Source organism: Amborella trichopoda, chromosome 2 (genome assembly GCF_054954075.1).
Source record: "Amborella trichopoda isolate Santa Cruz 75 chromosome 2, AtrichopodaSantaCruz75HAP2 v2.0, whole genome shotgun sequence".
Classification (NCBI taxonomy): Eukaryota; Viridiplantae; Streptophyta; class Magnoliopsida; order Amborellales; family Amborellaceae; genus Amborella; species Amborella trichopoda.
Window position 1 is genome coordinate 6,584,634 of NC_142337.1, and position 17,128 is coordinate 6,601,761.

At 35.3% G+C, this 17,128-nt stretch overlaps 1 protein-coding gene across 2 annotated transcripts; it reads right to left on the reverse strand.

Annotated features, from left to right (window-relative positions):
* Nucleotides 1-1,105: 1,105 nt before the first annotated feature.
* On the reverse strand, nt 1,106-14,439 carry LOC18443166 (putative LRR receptor-like serine/threonine-protein kinase At1g56140). Of its 2 annotated transcripts, XM_088857665.1 has the most exons (24): nt 14,177-14,439; nt 13,771-13,939; nt 13,478-13,549; nt 13,148-13,219; nt 12,954-13,025; nt 11,073-11,144; nt 10,909-10,980; nt 10,746-10,817; nt 9,837-9,908; nt 9,655-9,726; nt 9,471-9,542; nt 8,077-8,148; nt 7,906-7,971; nt 7,266-7,331; nt 7,025-7,069; nt 6,677-6,741; nt 5,530-5,906; nt 4,849-5,047; nt 4,590-4,754; nt 4,262-4,380; nt 3,828-4,038; nt 2,483-2,714; nt 2,243-2,393; nt 1,106-1,831 (listed from the first exon to the last, which is right to left on the reverse strand). In XM_088857665.1, the coding sequence occupies exons 1-24, from the start codon at nt 14,286-14,288 to the stop codon at nt 1,451-1,453; spliced, it is 3,078 nt and encodes a 1,025-aa protein (XP_088713791.1). In that variant the 5' UTR covers nt 14,289-14,439; the 3' UTR covers nt 1,106-1,450. The 2 variants fall into 2 exon arrangements, 1 of the variants encoding a protein (XP_088713791.1); XR_016048988.1 differs by lacking the exon at nt 5,530-5,906.
* Nucleotides 14,440-17,128: the final 2,689 nt, after the last annotated feature.

Consider the following 17,128-nt stretch of genomic DNA (forward strand, 5'->3'; position numbering starts at 1 on the left):
AATAAAATCTCATTTAAATTGAAATAAATAAGTAAATAAATGTGATTTTCTATTTTTCAGTTAAAAATGTATTTAAACTTTTAAAGGGTTTAAACTTTTTCCTTTTCGGGTGTGGTTTGGTTTGTATAAGGTTGCCAACTTTAACTTTAACAATCCAAATAAGGTGTACCTCCAAAAATTTTTCACAAGATGTAAGTTTGGTGTAAAAAATTCATTATAAATTTTTAAACTTCAAAAATGTCAAAATTAAGTAGATCTAAATGTACTGTCTAGATAATGTCTTGCGAGATGCACTACTTTTGGAACTCAAAATTTTTATTTTTTTACATGTTTATGCATATCAATATCGAGATGATTAATTAAAGGGTTTTCTAACATCAAAACAACATTTTCCAAAGGATTTTTGAGATGCATTTTAATTCAAGATGTAACCTTATCTTTTTCCTTTTTAAAAACACCAAATTTTAAAAAATTCCAATTTTCGATCTCTAAATCTTATCCAATAACTGTTTTGATCGGTTGTCGAGCAATGAAAAATAAATAATTTGACCCATTTTGCTGAAAATGAGTCGGAAACAATGAGAAATCAAAGATAAAAGGGGGATCTGGAAAATAAAAAAAAGGTGCCAAAAATGGAACTTCTAGCTTCTGGCGTTCTGCGGTTCAAGGTTTTGGCTCAAAATTATTTTACATGGATCTGAGGATAAAAAACAATCAGGTCTTTCAAATTTTCGTGAAATTAGTTGAAAATTTGACAAAAAAAGAGAGTCCAATGGATCAATGATTCCTTGACAAAATCACCTAGTTCTTTAACAAAAGCTGCCCGAATCGAATCACAGCCACTCCCAACTCTATAATGGAATCAGCTTGTTTTTTCATTCTTTTATTTTATTTTTTATTTAAAAATAAGAAAAAAAACCCTGGCCTGATGTATACATTATATTGCACAAGGTGCAAGGAGGTTCCATAAATCATGGGCAGCCTCTCTCTCTCTCCAAAATACACACATACACGCTGCTTTAAACCAAAGTGTAGGTTTGAACCCCGCATAATGAATAAAATTTGATGATATACAAAAGCCACAAACAAACAGCAATACAATAAATACAACGAAAACCCAGAGCCTTTCACCATTTAGATTGCGTCTACACATTACATGAAGCAATTATCCCCAATAACCAGAAACATAGAGAAGGCTCAGTCGTAGTTGATAATACAAAAATGTACAACAGGAAATATTCAAACAATTAAAACACAGCACAAAACTCAAAGCTCACCTTCAGATAGAATATACATCTCAGTGAGTCACTAAACCATCTTCTTTGCTAGCAAGTAATCATTGAGAGCATCTCCTGCGCTGGTGAGTAACCTCTAAAAGAGAGAGAGAGAGAGTCCATAAAAACCAACAATGAAACAAACATCATCTTTTAGGCTCCATTTACATCATACATCACCTCCCTTCATCGATACCCCCATGCGGTATTGGGCGATTGGCATTCATGGGTGAAGAGTCTGTATTAAAGGTTGTGCTGTCCATCTCACTCTGTGTATTATTGACTCTTGTGGAAGGAGTATAATCCTGGCTAACTAAGCTATTAATGTCATTGAAATGCCAATCAGTCAAATAACTGGGCCTTGATGAAACTGTGGCCACCTCTATATCTCCTGCTAACATGGCCACTACGCGAGACATGGATGGGCGTAAAATAGGAGAAGCCTGCGTACAAAGGAGGGCCACACCGATAGTTCGGGTTGCTTGTTCTTCGTTAAAATCTGTCAACCTCTGATCCACCAGTTCTATCTCTCTATTGTTCTCATGCAGATGCCATGCCTGCAAAGCGGCAAATTGTAGCCTCATTTTAGATTGTAGAGTAGATTTAAACGTTCAAAACCCATATTTTGAGAGAGAGAGAGAGAGAGGGATGCGAACTTCTTTTACATAAAAAAGGAGGTAAGAACTAGGAAGTGGATGTTAGTGAAGGTAGATGCGAGCCAGGGTATATTTTCAGCACGCCATGGCCACATCTGTCTTTCAACACACAAACATAAGCGTGCGCGTAACACATGAATGTAGATATTTAGACATGCATACATACATACATTTGACATTACACATATATAGATATACACACACATATATGCATGCAATACACAAGCACACGATGCACACACATAATAGATTTATTAACTACGGCTCTGTGCATTAGTTTACTCAGTCTGGCATATATGCTCAGTAACTTACCCATTCCAGGAGGTAAATCTGCTCCTCATCTAGGCTTGTATCTGAATTGAGTCTTCCACTAAGAATCTCGAGAGCCACCACTCCGAATCCAAATACATCAGCTTTTTCTGTCAAATGCCCGCGCATGGCATATTCTGGGGCCAAATAGCCACTACAATGCAGAAAGATTTCAAACAACTACTTCAATACAAGTTTCTAATAGTCTGTGATATTTAAAAAAGCAAAGTTAAGGAAGCTCACATTGTTCCTGCAACTCTGGTGCTAATGTGGGTCTTCGTATCATCATAAAGCTTGGCCAAACCAAAATCTGAGATTTTGGGAATGAGATCAGCATCAAGGAGTATATTGCTAGCTTTTACATCTCTGTGAACAATTCTAGGCCTCGACTCCTCGTGAAGATATGCCAGCCCTCTAGCAGTTCCCATGCAAATCTCGTAGCGGGTAGACCAATCAAGATGTAGTTCACTCTTCTCTGCAGGATAGAAAATGGCAGCTTCTAGCCTTCAGTATTTTCTCAATTTGTCAAAAAGAAACTATCCTTCCTAATTTTAATGGGTAGTCAGTTCTGTCTCTTGTTGACAAGCTGATTATAGTGCATATCGAGTCAGCAGTGACTCCATTTCGTGTATGTTGTGAATGACTATTAGTAGGGAAATGTTTGAGAAGTAGAAACGGAAAGAATCTGGATGGACTGTAGTTGAAGTTTTAAAGAGCAGAAGGTACAACGAAAACTTTAAATAATTTATTCACGTGAAAGATCAGAAGCATTTCGATATGCTAGGATGTTCAGGCCATTTCTCAATTGAAAGGGGAATTTAGATCTTTCCCTTAGGAAAAAGTCAGTGGTAGATTGGTATCCAAAAGTATCAGGGTTATGTTAGCTATTTGAAAAGAAAACAAACTTCACCATTTTATATAAAAATGGGGCTTTCATTAAGTTCCATAAAATATCCACTCTGGCCATTTCAAGAAACAATCACAAATTATTGGTCATCCTTAGGACATTGTAGATGCATTTGGTCATTTCTTTAGCATCATAGTTACCTTTGCTTTGGTCAAAAATGTTTTCATAGTCTCTGGACTATTCTCCTAATATCATCATATGGACTTCTTTTATTTATTTATTTATTAATACGAGTAACTGCACTGGTCTTATTGCAAGGTTATTCACGGATCCTAACGTCCAAGAATACCACAAAAGCATGAAAAAAATAAAATAATAACAAAAATTTGAACACCAGGATAGAATTTCTACAAATTAAAAATGCCAGTATAGCTCTATTATTTAGAAAGAACACAAGATAAATGACAAAAAAATATTTTGATATGTTCAAAAAAATAGATGCCAAAAACATAGCAAAAAACAAAAACAAAGATAAATGTCAAAAGCCATCAATTTATGACGTGCATAAAATATGTGGTACCATATCAGTAAATTTGGGAAAGAATGGTACCTCTGGAAAATTTTAGAAAAGAAGGGAACAATAAATGATGAAGTGTTTTGTGTCTGTGTTGCACGGAAGAGGGAGTGTGTGTGGAGAGAGAATAATTTGGGGTATCTAGGGGAGTGAGGCGAATCAGTTACCAAATAGTGCCTGATCGACGCTCTTGTTTTCCAGATATTCATAGACCAAGAGTCGCTGATCTCCCTCTATGCAGCACCCAAACAACCTCACGAGGTTACGGTGCTGCACTGCAGATATTGTCGCAATCTCGGTGATGAATTGATTCTTTCCTTGGTGAGAAGTTTCCGACAGTTGTTTCACTGCTACAGTTCTTCCATCCGATAGTGTACCCTTAAAAAAAAAAAAAAAAAAAGATTCAATCCCATAATGCATCAATTACATGATGCCAGTCATTAAAAAGCATAAAAATAAATATGCCCATTTAGAGAAAGCTGCCGAATATAAGTAACGGAAGTGATAAAAATATCCATGGGTGTTACCAAATATACATATATGGAGTATTGGACACCAATATCTATTAAATCATACAAACATCAGCATATCGAAAGTTTACCTTGTATACAGCACCAAATCCTCCCTCTCCCAGCTTATTCTTAGCATTGAAGTCCTCAGTCGCAGTCCTCAGTTCACAATAACTAAAAGTGTTTGGCCTGGCACCCATTCCAAGAAACTCTACAAGACCAATGAGTAGAAAGAGGAACAAATTTCCATCACATATTCCAATTGAGCCAAGTCTTAAGCAAAGAAAGTTGCAATCATATAATTCAGTTTGACTCACGGGTAATAGCAAGCATAGAACTTTATTTTTTAAGCCTCTCTCTCTCTCTCTCTCTCTACGAACACATGATGACATGTGATGTTTTAGAAACTTCCATTATTACCTTCATCTGATAGCCCTCTTTTCTTTCTTTTTCGGACTATGAAAATTGCTGATACGAGAATGAGAAACAGGACTCCAAAACCAACCACAATCCCAACAATTAAGCCGGTTCTGTTCTGTTTTGAGGATGTGCTTGGTGGTAAGTTGCTAACATTGGGCACAAAATCTGAACAAGCATACAAGTCAAATATAGAACTTGGGAACATTGCAAATTGTTTCAGTTGTCACAATGTATCTAAATTCATCTCAGTTGTCATCACCTGGAGTAGCTTTAACAGCTGAAATCAGAGGTCCGTAGTATCCTTGATTGGGTATGCAGCAAGTACCCTTACCAGCCCAAAAGAGATGAATTTCAAGGAAATTTTCTGTCACGTTTGCTTTGTATGTATTGGGAACAGCTCTAAATGAAGAGTCACCTGCTGCCTTTCTGATATCAAAGTCCTTCAATTCCAATTTCCCCTACATTGCAGTGGATGCAATTTTGTCAATGTTAAGATCCAAGATTCAGAAACTCAACCTCTTGCGATTTTCTTGGAAAGCAATACGAATTCAACATAAAGAAAAAAACCTAGTTTAATTCTTTAACAAGTACGGAGAGAATGTAATTATAATTCCTGAAAAGATTTCCAAATTTTAAGGAAGAATTATTTCAGTTACCTCATTAAAGGGTAGTATAATCATGGAAGCATTTCTTTTCTTGGGAGAGCATACTACAGTTCAATGCACCATCTACCATGGTACTCAAAGGTTCATTGGAATGGGCAACCACAAGGACATTCATGAGGGTATGGTCAATCCCCAACCATCTGTCAATTGAAATGGACAGTGGCGGTTGCTTGGGATACCATGCACCATAGTCCATTGAACTATGACATACTTTCCCTATTTTTGTTTTTGCTCTTTCCCCAATTAAAAGTAAAAGTTTCTTTTCTGGCACATACTTGAATATAAATATCGAAAACACGCCTCCCAGTACTCCGCCAGTCAGGTGGAGTAGGAAATTCTAGTTCAGCAAATTCCAGTCTGATAGTGTACACCCCATTTTGAAGGCCCAGGCCATAGTATCTTAAGGATCCTGGAGATAACCTTGCTGTCTGGAAAAGCTCTGTGTCTAAAGTGGCTGTGAACTGGGATTGACTGGTTTCAATATACCGGGGACTGGGACTATCAAGAAACCTCCCAGTGCTGCTTATGGCCCACCTTTGTGTGTCAGTTACATAATAGGAAGCCATTCCAAGGGTGACATTATCTTGCTCATAAACTGTTCCATCAGCTGATGTTATCTGTTTGCCACCACTATTTATGGCAAATGAGGAATCTAGAGGTCCATATGATGAAATGATTAGCACCCCATTAGATGATGACCCAATAGAAAATAGTAAAGGTAAAAGAAAGGGGCAAGTATACTATATTCAATGGACTACAAAAATCATGACCAACTGGCATCACGGATATGTGATTAAAATGATGGACAATGTTGGAGAGAGAGCGAGATCTACCAGACAGGTCATGACCCCAATACTCTCTCTCTCTCTCTCTCTCTCTCTCTCTCTCATAAGGTTGTGATTCCTATGGAAAAATTAAGGGAGATTAAATATGATTGCTTTACAGAGCAGCTTAGAGTTTTAAGACTATTTTAGGTGCTGGGCATGATCATATTTATTATAAGGCATAGAAAATTTGTACTGATGCTATGGACATGATGGCACCTCATGGAATTTTCTGGAAATCATGGTATATAGGAGCACACATGTAGGAGCCAAATACATGAAGCATATAAAATAACATTTGAAAACTTGAATCATGATTCTTTAAATGTTATTTGTTAGTAGGGATTAGTAATTAAATTATATAGATAGTTGAGAAAAGGCTTTGATGATGATATATATTATCTTAATTCTTGCATCAGCTTTAGTGAACAGACTCTTCACTGTGTTAGCAATTTTGGGCTGCCATGCTGAATTCTCTACGCATGCCAGAAAAAGACTAACACCAACCCTGTCATAGAAGACTCGAACAAAAACTTTCTCACTGTAGATTTACACAAGATACAGTAACATCCAAAAAGGATAAAGGAAAACAACTCACAACGTGGAGCATTTCGATTGCATGGGAAGGTCCGTTGGAGACAATGCAAACCTACAGGAGTAACGCTGAACCAAACAAAACATATGTGATGAACAACCAATCAGTAACAAGGAAAACACATGCACCTGGTTTCATTAGTTTATTTTTTCATTCTGTGTAGAGGAAATGACCATATGAGGAAATGGCCTTCTTTTTTATATTAAATTGTAGCAAGCCGAAGTGTATACCTTGATTAATACTTCTTTAAAATGTTTGCTGTGATTGTCATTATCATATGTCAAAGAACAGAGATTACCAGAACTTTTCTAGTGATAGATAACAATTGAGAAACACACTAAGTTTGAGTACCTGTTGTTGGAATTTCCAATTACGAAGGAGTTCCCGACCAAATTCCTGCAGAGACATTCAAGTGTTAGTATAAAATATACTACAAACAGATAGTATAAATGTGTGATAAAATTCGACTACAAATTCAGGCAAATCCACCGCAGGCAGATACGTTAGAGAGATATTTATGTCAATCAACGCTAAAAGCAAACTAAAAATGGGGCATGAACTGGAGTCAGTTGAGATCTCTTTCTTGACCTACATTGTTAAATTTTGAGCATTCATCCATAAAGGAAAGCTTCCGGTTAATTGATTGTAAGATAAATCTCTGCAATGATAACAAACAAAGGAGAATAAGTAGCAGTAAATAGTATTTCTCAAAAGATCAGATCTAGATAATAGCTTATCAAAGAAAGAATATAAGAGGTATCCCGAAGGCAGTATTGTGACATCCCAGATGCTGTTTGCATGTTGTATACATTCCTAATTTTATATACAATGAAAAACCATTGAGGACTGAATCATCAATGTCCACTGGAATCATGAGCTTCCATGGAAAAGAGTGGGACCAGATTGCAGCAAGACATGAAATCATGAACCCAATGGTGGGTCCCAACTCTCTCCATCACTCAATAAATGATGCACAGAGGACTATGATTGCCCATAGTCCATTAAATATTGTATACTCTCCCATGTCTTAACACTCTGCATGCTAAGCAACAAAATGCATTGACTACAACACAGATCCTCTGTTCCCTTGGCTTCAGCTCATTCTATCCAAGCAAAGGTTAATTGAGAAATGTTACTTAAAGTTGGCAACTTCTAATATTACTACCATCCATTATTCTTATATAACTAAGGGGAACAGGAAAAGGGGCCCAAAGTGGTTTAGGGTATCATACATAGTAGAAAGAGAGGAGCTTTTTTGCTGAGGAAGACTTCCAGACAAGTTATTGTTTCCCAAAAATCTGCCAAATGAGACATGAGAGAGATCGGAACCATTAAATAGATGTCAGTGGAAAAATATAGCACGTAAATCACAAAGATTGACAATCATGGTTTGGTTGCCTTACAAGAAGGAAAGAGAACTCATATTAAAAAGAGAGCTTGGAATTTCACCAGTCAAGCTATTGAAGCTCAAATCCCTGATAACAAATTAAACTTACTGTTAGAAAAATAACAGCTAGATTAAACTTCAGGATGCCTTGAGCAAAAGAAAACCCAATAATTTATAAAGTAAAAAACATTACATGGCAAAGTCATTCTTATGGGTCCAAATGAGTGAATTGGATGCAGAAGTGCTCATTAGTCCATCTAAAGCAAGTTCTATATTAAACATTTATGAGGACATGACAGCCATGTTTTAGTTATTATCTGTTGAAATCATTCTTTCTTTTATAGTTATTATCTGATGAAATCACTTTTTTTTATTGATTGTTTCCTTTGTTTCAAGGGAAAGGATGCTGGAAAGTTAGTACATGAACAAGTCTGGAATTTCCAGTTACATTATATTTAATTTACACCACTACTCCAAATAGCACACACTATTATAGTGCCTACCTTTAACAAAAGATGTACATTGAACATCAGTTACTCATACCCATCACATAAAGAAACATCAACTGAAGACACTTAAATAAAAGAAAGGAAAACTTCGACCAGATTGAGTTTGCAAGACTAGTCAAGTAATAGTAGTTCATTGCTTAACATGTGGGGGAGGCCAATGAAATAGACACATATTAAGAATTCTGCAATGTGCAACAGAAATATTGCTTTGCTTAAATGTACAACAAACAAGATATAAGCCCAAACATACCCAATATCAAAGTTAAAGAAGAACGATGAAAGATTTTCTTCTTAGGCCAAGTTTCAATATTCTAATGCAGTATAATTTTCTAATGAGATCTGAACTTTTTCTATAACCTATACATCAGTTTTATCATCTAGATAAAAATTTCTATTAGCTGACAAATAAAGTAACAAATTTGTTCATATCTTTACTATGTTGCTAGGAGCGGATCTATAGAGTTGCAAGCATTAGGAGAGGGTCAAGGCATAGCCATGGAAGGAGTGGATTAATTCCTGAAAGCGGTCCACAAAGTGACATGTATTTTATATTAGAGCATTACTTTTTCTTTCACTCTATTATTTTACATCACCCTTGATTTGAATCCATCATTTTTGACTTCCGTCATCATATGCTGTATACATTTTGTGAAACTGTTAACAGGTTAAAAAATTCACCCTGTAGTGGACACTATAATACTATTTCGTCACCATAACTATCTCCACTCAAAACTTGTATAACGTTATTAATATTAAAAATTATACCCCCACAAGAAGTAATAACAGGTTGATAATGCAAAGTCAATCTATGGTAAAATATGACTTTCCAAATAATTGTGCAAAGGAACACTTAGAAATTTTTCAAATGCTCATGTGGAGCTAAAACCAGGGACCAACTTACAAGTGAGCTAACTGAGCATGGCCCCCAATATCAGATGGAATAATACCAGAGATCATATTATTCCTTAATACCCTGCAGTAGACAAGAAATACATTGGAATACATATTTTAAAGATTGTAAAACAAAATCTAACGCCAAAATCTGCTGATAGCATACGATAGTTAAGGACACTGCTCTAGCTTACAGGATAGTTAAATTCTTCATATTCTTTATGAAATCCAAGGATGATGTCCCATTAGACAATTCACTTATTCTCCTGAACAAATACAAAGAACAATCAATAAAAGAACTCAATAACCTTTTGAAATTCACAAGGGAACTAAAACAGAAACAAAAATTAAGTGAAAATTAAGTGAAAGTACACACAGATCCCTCAATGAGGTTAGGCGGGCAAAACTTGAAGGTATTGGACCTTGAAAAGAGTTTCCTTGAAGCCTCCTACACCACCAACACATGTCAATGATTAGAAAGTCTGGAAAGCACTTTTTCTATTGAATTAAATTTAACAATATACATTAATTATGAGATTCCTACCCATGGCTTTTAAACTTTTACAACAGAGTAAATGGAACATTATTTATCCAAAAGAAAAAGTATAATCATCCTTAAATTAGGTTTTGCTGGGATAAGGCTTCGATGATGATGATCCTTAAATTGGGTTTCTTTGATAAACAATATATATTAAGAGGCAAAACATTAGGTGATTTGGTTAATTGCAAAATCTAACAACTTCCAGTGTAGTATACTGAACCATTTACAATACTGACATAATGCGTGCAAATATCGTACTGTGCAAGAAACTTTTAAGAAAAGCAATATAATTAATGAACCTCCAAGAAAACTAACCATCAAAACAATAGTTACTATCGCATAATAGGTCAAAAGAGTAATATCTATGGTAATTGTCATGATAACGGATAAAAGAACTCTAATCAGAAAAACCATCTTTAGTTAGTGCAAGTAAAAATGAGAGTACAGCCACCATTTCCAAATTATGTTAGCTGTGTTCAGCTTTTATATCTTTTTCCTATCTTCACTTGAGTGAACTATCTGTTTAAGATAAGCACAATATAATGCTCAACCAGAGTACGTGTAAAAGAGAGAGAGAGAGAGAGAGAGAGAGAGAGAGAGAGAGAGAGAGAGAGAGAGAAAAGTAGAATGGATGAAATGCGAATTATAAACCTCAACCTCAAATTGGTTACTATAAAAATGGAGCAAGTGTTAAAATAATTCCCTCAATGAAAACGTAAACACATAAAGGTTAAGATCACAAACAATGTTTCGAGTTTTGTCCAATTTCCAATAAAGTCAGGTATCTTCCCAGTGAAACCATTGTCTGACGCCCACCTAAAACCAGAACAATATTCCAGTTGAGTATACTATGCAACAAAGGATATTATTCATCATAAAAAGTTGAAGGAAAAAATCAGAATCTTACACAGTATGTACATTTTGCAATTTGGAAAATGTTGAAGGAATCGCACCACTTACACCTGCGCTATCAATGTAGCTGCCATACAAACACAGTTAATGTTTTTGATTGGGAATAGCAAATGGACATTTGTTTTATTGCATAAATACATGATGCATATGAAAACTTACAGTTGTTCTAGAGTAACTAAATCACCAAGCGCAGAAGGTAGCTCACCCGAGAAGTTATTTGAACTAAAACTCCTGAAAACTCAATCAGGAGGGAAAAAAAGGTTAGATGGGCAACTGAGTCTCAGTGCACAGTGAACATTGATTCAGCAATTCCCTGTGCTTGCTATTTTCTATTTAATTATACAAAAAACTGCAGCTTAATGAAACAAGAAAGACCCTGGAAATTTGAAACCCTTGGATTTAGATTTTACCTCTTCCAATGTGTGTGTGTGTGAATGAGAGAGAGAGAGAGAGAGAGAGAGAGAGAGAGTAGTTTCAGTAGCCAGTTAGCAATTCAAATAAGACATCTGATGCAAAGTATAAATGACTTGACGTGGTTGCAAGTATAAATGACTTAGCAGGGTTTACAACACTATATGATACACAGTACATCAGTAATCTGCTTTTCAAGGAACATCACAAATTAAGGAGGAGAAAGAAGCGAGGGGTCCAATATTTGCAGCTTTAAACGTGTTAAAAGTTTTACCAATTGGAACCACTCAACACACTCATTCAAAAGATAGTGCACATACATTATATTATTACATAAATAAGTATGCAGTGAGATGGTTGTCCAACCAATGTTTTCCCAACGAGAAACATCCAAATAATATGTCTAATCCATTCAAATAACATATAGGAAATAGAACAACAAAATATAGGTCATGTAAATGTGTGTGTAAAGTGATATCCTATCAAAATAGATGACCTCTCAAATCAGATAAAAATCCTCTCCACCAAATTGGTTCCTATGGACAACATGGATAACCTCTCAAATGTCATAACCAATACAGAATTTACAAAAAAAAAAAATGAAGCATTGGTTTGCAAGGAGAATTTCATAATACATCATATTGCAAAAAATGAAGAAAACAAGAATATAAAAAAATTTCAAACACCATCCAAAACACTTATGGATTTCTTTTTAACTTCTTGCTTGGCATGTTTTCCCCATGTCCCCCATGTTGGCTTGTGGCCTTAATGTGGGTCCTCAATCGTCGATCTGTTTCTTTACTTTTTCCTAGATTGCTGGCTGTTCTCAATCTTAGAGAGAGAGAGAGAGAGAGAGAGAGATGGAGAATACTATATTTTCGATCTCAAAATAGAGATGGATATTAAATTTAAGAAACAACCCATATTTTAATTTTTAAATCGCTAGAAATATCGGCTTTCTCAAAAGAGGTATCCTCTCAAAACCAGAACGAAATGGGTCCACTAAGAGTATCAGTGTTGGGACGTATCATTGTAGGTCTTTCAAATTAAAACATTAGGTCGCATTTGCAATTTTTTAAATAAACATGGATAGAAGTAGTAAAAAGAGATATGGTAACTTATGATCCGACTAGGGATATGGCCCTTGATACATCGAAATGGCGGAACATGATTCGTATAGCCAAACCGAAATGGTTGGGATAAGGCTCACACGATGATGATGTTGATACGCCATTTCCTATACTGGACAAGGGGATTGTCATCCAAAGAGAAAATTATGAAAAACCCCTTATGTATTACACTCACAGACATAGTATTGCTAGAATTCGGATGCTTTGACCCCAGTTAATAAGAATATTACATTCTCAAGAAATTTCTAATTTTAGTTTTGTATATAATATTTAATTTTGGGGCCAACTTTTGGATGGTTTTAATCAAAAAAAAAATGTTAGTCACTCAATGAGTTAATATCATCTAAAATAAACAATATCTTAAAGGTTAAACCTCTTGAAGTTAAAACATATTTCTGATAGTTATGTGCTTATGGGTGCTATGCTGCAAGAAGAATTTCCATGTCCATTGAAATCAATGACGAAAACAATAACTAGAAATTGAAAGGAGAAGCCATACAGTATGCGTATATCTCGAAAACTGCCAAGCTCCATCGGAACAGTTCCAGATAGCATGTTGATACCCAAGGTCCTATTGTCGTCCAAAAGAAGAGGAAGTATGGTAATTAGAATTGCATATTTCAAATAAAACACTTTAATGACCAAGGATCTCACCCTTTGAACCAAAGCTTTTCAGAGAAAAAAAATACTCACAAGTACTGCATAGAGGCAAGATTTCCAATAAATGCTGGTAAAGGGCCGGTTAGATAGTTTTGAGCGAGGTTCCTGTGAGAGAGAGAGAGAGAAAGAGAGAGGCAGGCAGAATACAAATGACCATGATTGATACTTGATTAATTCAAAAGACATATAACCAGATTTGAATCACAACGAAACACATCGTAAAAGAGTATCAGATTAACCAAAACATATAGTAGTTTCCTAATCATACATATCAGATAGCTAAGGGCCTAAGGTATCTTCTTTTGAAAAAACACAAATATCATACTACAATTCCCCAAATCCAATTAAGAAATGATGACATACAAATTTGTGAGGGAAGTCAGATTCCCAATCTCTTCCGGAAAGCTTCCGTTAAGGCTCATGGCATAGACTCTCCTGCATCAGCCGAAACATATGTGAGAATCTCGAACCTCATAGCGCGAAACAAAATTCTAGAGTGAGAAGTTTAAATCCTTAAATCAATAAAACTAGATTTTACAGTGAGAAGTTCAGAACCCTTTGTTTTATTTTTGTTTCTAGATCAGTGCCTTAGCTGATTAAACTAAACTATACCCAAATAATTCATAAGAAAACATGAAAAAGGATTAGAGTAATACATGTGTGTAATATGGCAAGTAGTGCTAGTGCAAGAGCACTTAATTGCAGGGTTGTTGTCTTCAATCTTTGAAGTATCAATGGCGGTTCCACTGCAAGGTTCACCACTGATATTCCAGCTAGCTGAAGAAGAAATACCCCATTTTTCTGACAATGATCTCAGAGCCACGGCTGCTTATTCAAAAGAAACAGGTCAGATAACCACTATTCTAATCTTTCTTGTTGACTAAGTTCTAGCAAAAAATCCATACAAAAACACAATTCTCTCTCTAGCAAATAAATAAAGTTATCAGAACTAATCAATATGGGTGTCTGGTACACTTAAAAGTTAAAAATAGACGCACTAGTTTATGATTTTCTCACTGATTATTTCATTATCATTCATGCACATGTAGGTTAGATGCTTACCTTCATTTGGGTCGAGTGTTGCTTGAGCTTGGGATCTAAAAACCAGAAATGAGAGGAGAAAAGAGCAAAGAGAAAGAATTAATAGCGATGAAGATGAACGCAAGAACTCCATTAGAACACCCTGATAGGATAGATGGTATGCTAAGAAAACAGAGGCTCTGGCCTAATGGAATCAGGTGCAGAGATGGGTCAGGCTTAGAAAGCAAAACTTGCCCATTTTTTACAAACTCAAGAGTTGTCAAGTTTGAATCAGTTGCAGAGATGGGTTAGGCTTAGGAAGCAAAACATGCCTATTTTTTAGTCTATCTGGAAAGAAAATATCTACCAGAGTCGACAAGTTTTTGAACTTTAAATGGATTGCAATCTGATTTTGGTTATATGGGGTTGAAATTATGCTTATAAAACTGAAAATTTGTGAATAAAAAATTTGAAATACAGCTGTGCAGAGGGATAGTTGAGATAAGAATATACATATTTTGGAGGAATGTGTTGGTTATAAAAAAGTTTAGACTTTTGAATATTATGCAATTAGCTCTGTCTCTCTCTTACGAGATTGAGTACCATGGCGGCTCAGAATGGGTCAGCAAATGCGGCACACATGGTCCATAGATCTCAAAGTCCATGGCAGGAGAGAGAGCGCGTGGGACCAAGAAAGAGAAACAGGACATTGATACTGGACGTGACCTTAACTTTTCTGAGAGACATGGCCTTTGGTGGGTCCTATGAACGGACCCACTAGAGAACATTCACCGTTCAAAGAGGACGGTGAACGGTCTCTATATATCGTATGGATACATCGTATACCATTTCGCTATTAACGGTCCTAAAAAGGTCATAAAACAATAACCACTGTTGTCGTGTTTATTAAAAGTTCAGACAAAAATTTGTACAAGTATGACTATAACGATGGTAAGGACATAAAAATTATGATATAACGTTTTAATGTATCTATGTAATAATTGCAACTCATAATTTTATATTTTATTATTTTTATGTATTGATTTATTTTTTCACCGTAAATTACCCAATTTTTAGGGAAAAAGTTTACATAGAGCCGATGCTCTAAATAACCAAATTAGAACCTACCTCAAAATTTTCACTATAGGAGGTTGCTTTGATGTCGAAATATCATCAAATTGATCATCTTGACATCAAGATGCATGGACATGAGAAAAATTTCAATTTCAAATTTTGAAAATATTATATTTTGCAATGCATTTTAAGACCGTCAATTTTCAAGATTTTCAAGTTTTCATGGGTCTGTCGATTTATACTATTTTTTAAGCTTTAAAATTTATAAATAAAAATATATTTTAAGGCTATCACAAAAATTTCTACTATTGAAACCACATTTCTCGACACTATTTGAAGGTAGGCTCTAATTTGATTGTTTGGAGCCTAGACTCTACACAAACTGTACTCAATTTTTAGTGATATTTATTTTTGACCCTATCTTTTGAGAATTTTTAAAGCAAAATAATTTTATAAAAAATATTTTAATTAGCCCATATATAATATTATGAGACTGTATATAATGAGACTATTTACCCTTGGTACAAACATATCATAATTATTTATAGCCATATGATGTAAAATCTAATAATTTGATTGTGCATAAAGTTCCAAGAATTTTTTTTTTAAACTTCAAGTTTGATCAATAAAATAAATATAGCCGCACAATTTTACATTCAATTATCAAAATTAATTATGACTATTTTGTACAAAAAGTAAATAGTATCCTTATATATTTTATTTGGTTTTTTTGGCTTAACGTTATTCCCCGAGTTGTTAACTTCTATTGGCGAAACAAAGTTAGAGAGAGAGAGAGAGGGAGATTTGATAGAGAGATACAGTAAGTAATCGCGCATGAGGGCCGAATATGTGAGAGAGAGAGATAATGATGCGCAATTGCGCTAAAACCTGCGTACTAATCAAGAAAAAAACAAAATTGTGCATAAAGGCCCACAACGTTAGAGACTGAGCGGGTTACTTGACCCAAACAAAGTCAAGAACTAGGGGTGTTAATAGACACGGATCCACGAGACCCATCAGATATACTCAATATGTGTATAACATTTGGATTAGATCGGGTATGGGTTCAAAACTTGGACCCAAATACTATTCGAGTTCAGATCTGGTTGGACTTCCAATTCGTACCCGTAAACTGTTTGAGATAAACAACTTCAAGCCCCATTCGTTTGGGTGCATTAATTATTATATATAATAAGAATTCGTAGTAATTTTTAGCTATTAAACGACAAATCTGATGGTTTGAAATCTAATGATAGGTAATTATGACTTTATTGCTAATGATATGAGTATATGATGATAAAAGAGAAAAAAAAAAAAAAAAAACTCATAGTGAGGGTGGCAATGACATTATAGACCTGGGACACGACGGATACAGATATGGGTCCAACTTTTAGACCCGATCGGTCGGGTATGAGTCTAAAACCTGGATGCGAATATCATTCAAGTCTAGGTCTGGGTCCAGGTCCGGAACCAGCTAGACTCAACCTGTTGCTACCCCTAGGTGACCGGACTGGCCACCTTCATTCGGGGTTTGGATTGGAGATCTAGATCATTCTCGAAGTGTCCGGATCGGTCATCAAAAGAGAAAAAAAAAAAAATTGAAATAGAAGTTTATGGGGTGGGAATTTAACAAGGAACACAAAAACCATTAGATAAACTTAAATTAGATAAACTTAAAAAAGAAAAGAAAAGCAAAGGGATTTTATATAAAAACAGGCCGAGATCCATACCATTCCAGAACCAGTTCAGTCCCAAGCAATTCCTCACCTAGATCAACGACCCATATCCGAAATCTTGGTTTTTAAAATACAAATTATAAGTATTAAAAACTCAAAAAGATTTCCTAGTCCCACGAAGCATACTATCCATTTACTCTATAGACAAAACATATGTGAGTATACTTTTTGTATCTCAAATTTT

Excerpts from the sequence above, each read along its gene's own strand:
- LOC18443166 (XM_088857665.1), bottom strand. The coding sequence starts at position 14,288 with ATGGAGTTCTTGCGTTCATCTTCATCGCTATTAATTCTTTCTCTTTGC. Across the intron at positions 6,742-7,024 it reads ATTGGAAATTCCAACAACAG|CGTTACTCCTGTAGGTTTGC; the intron begins GTACTCAAACTT and ends TGTTTGGTTCAG. Across the intron at positions 4,039-4,261 it reads GATTTGGTGCTGTATACAAG|GGTACACTATCGGATGGAAG; the intron begins GTAAACTTTCGA and ends TTTTTTTTTAAG.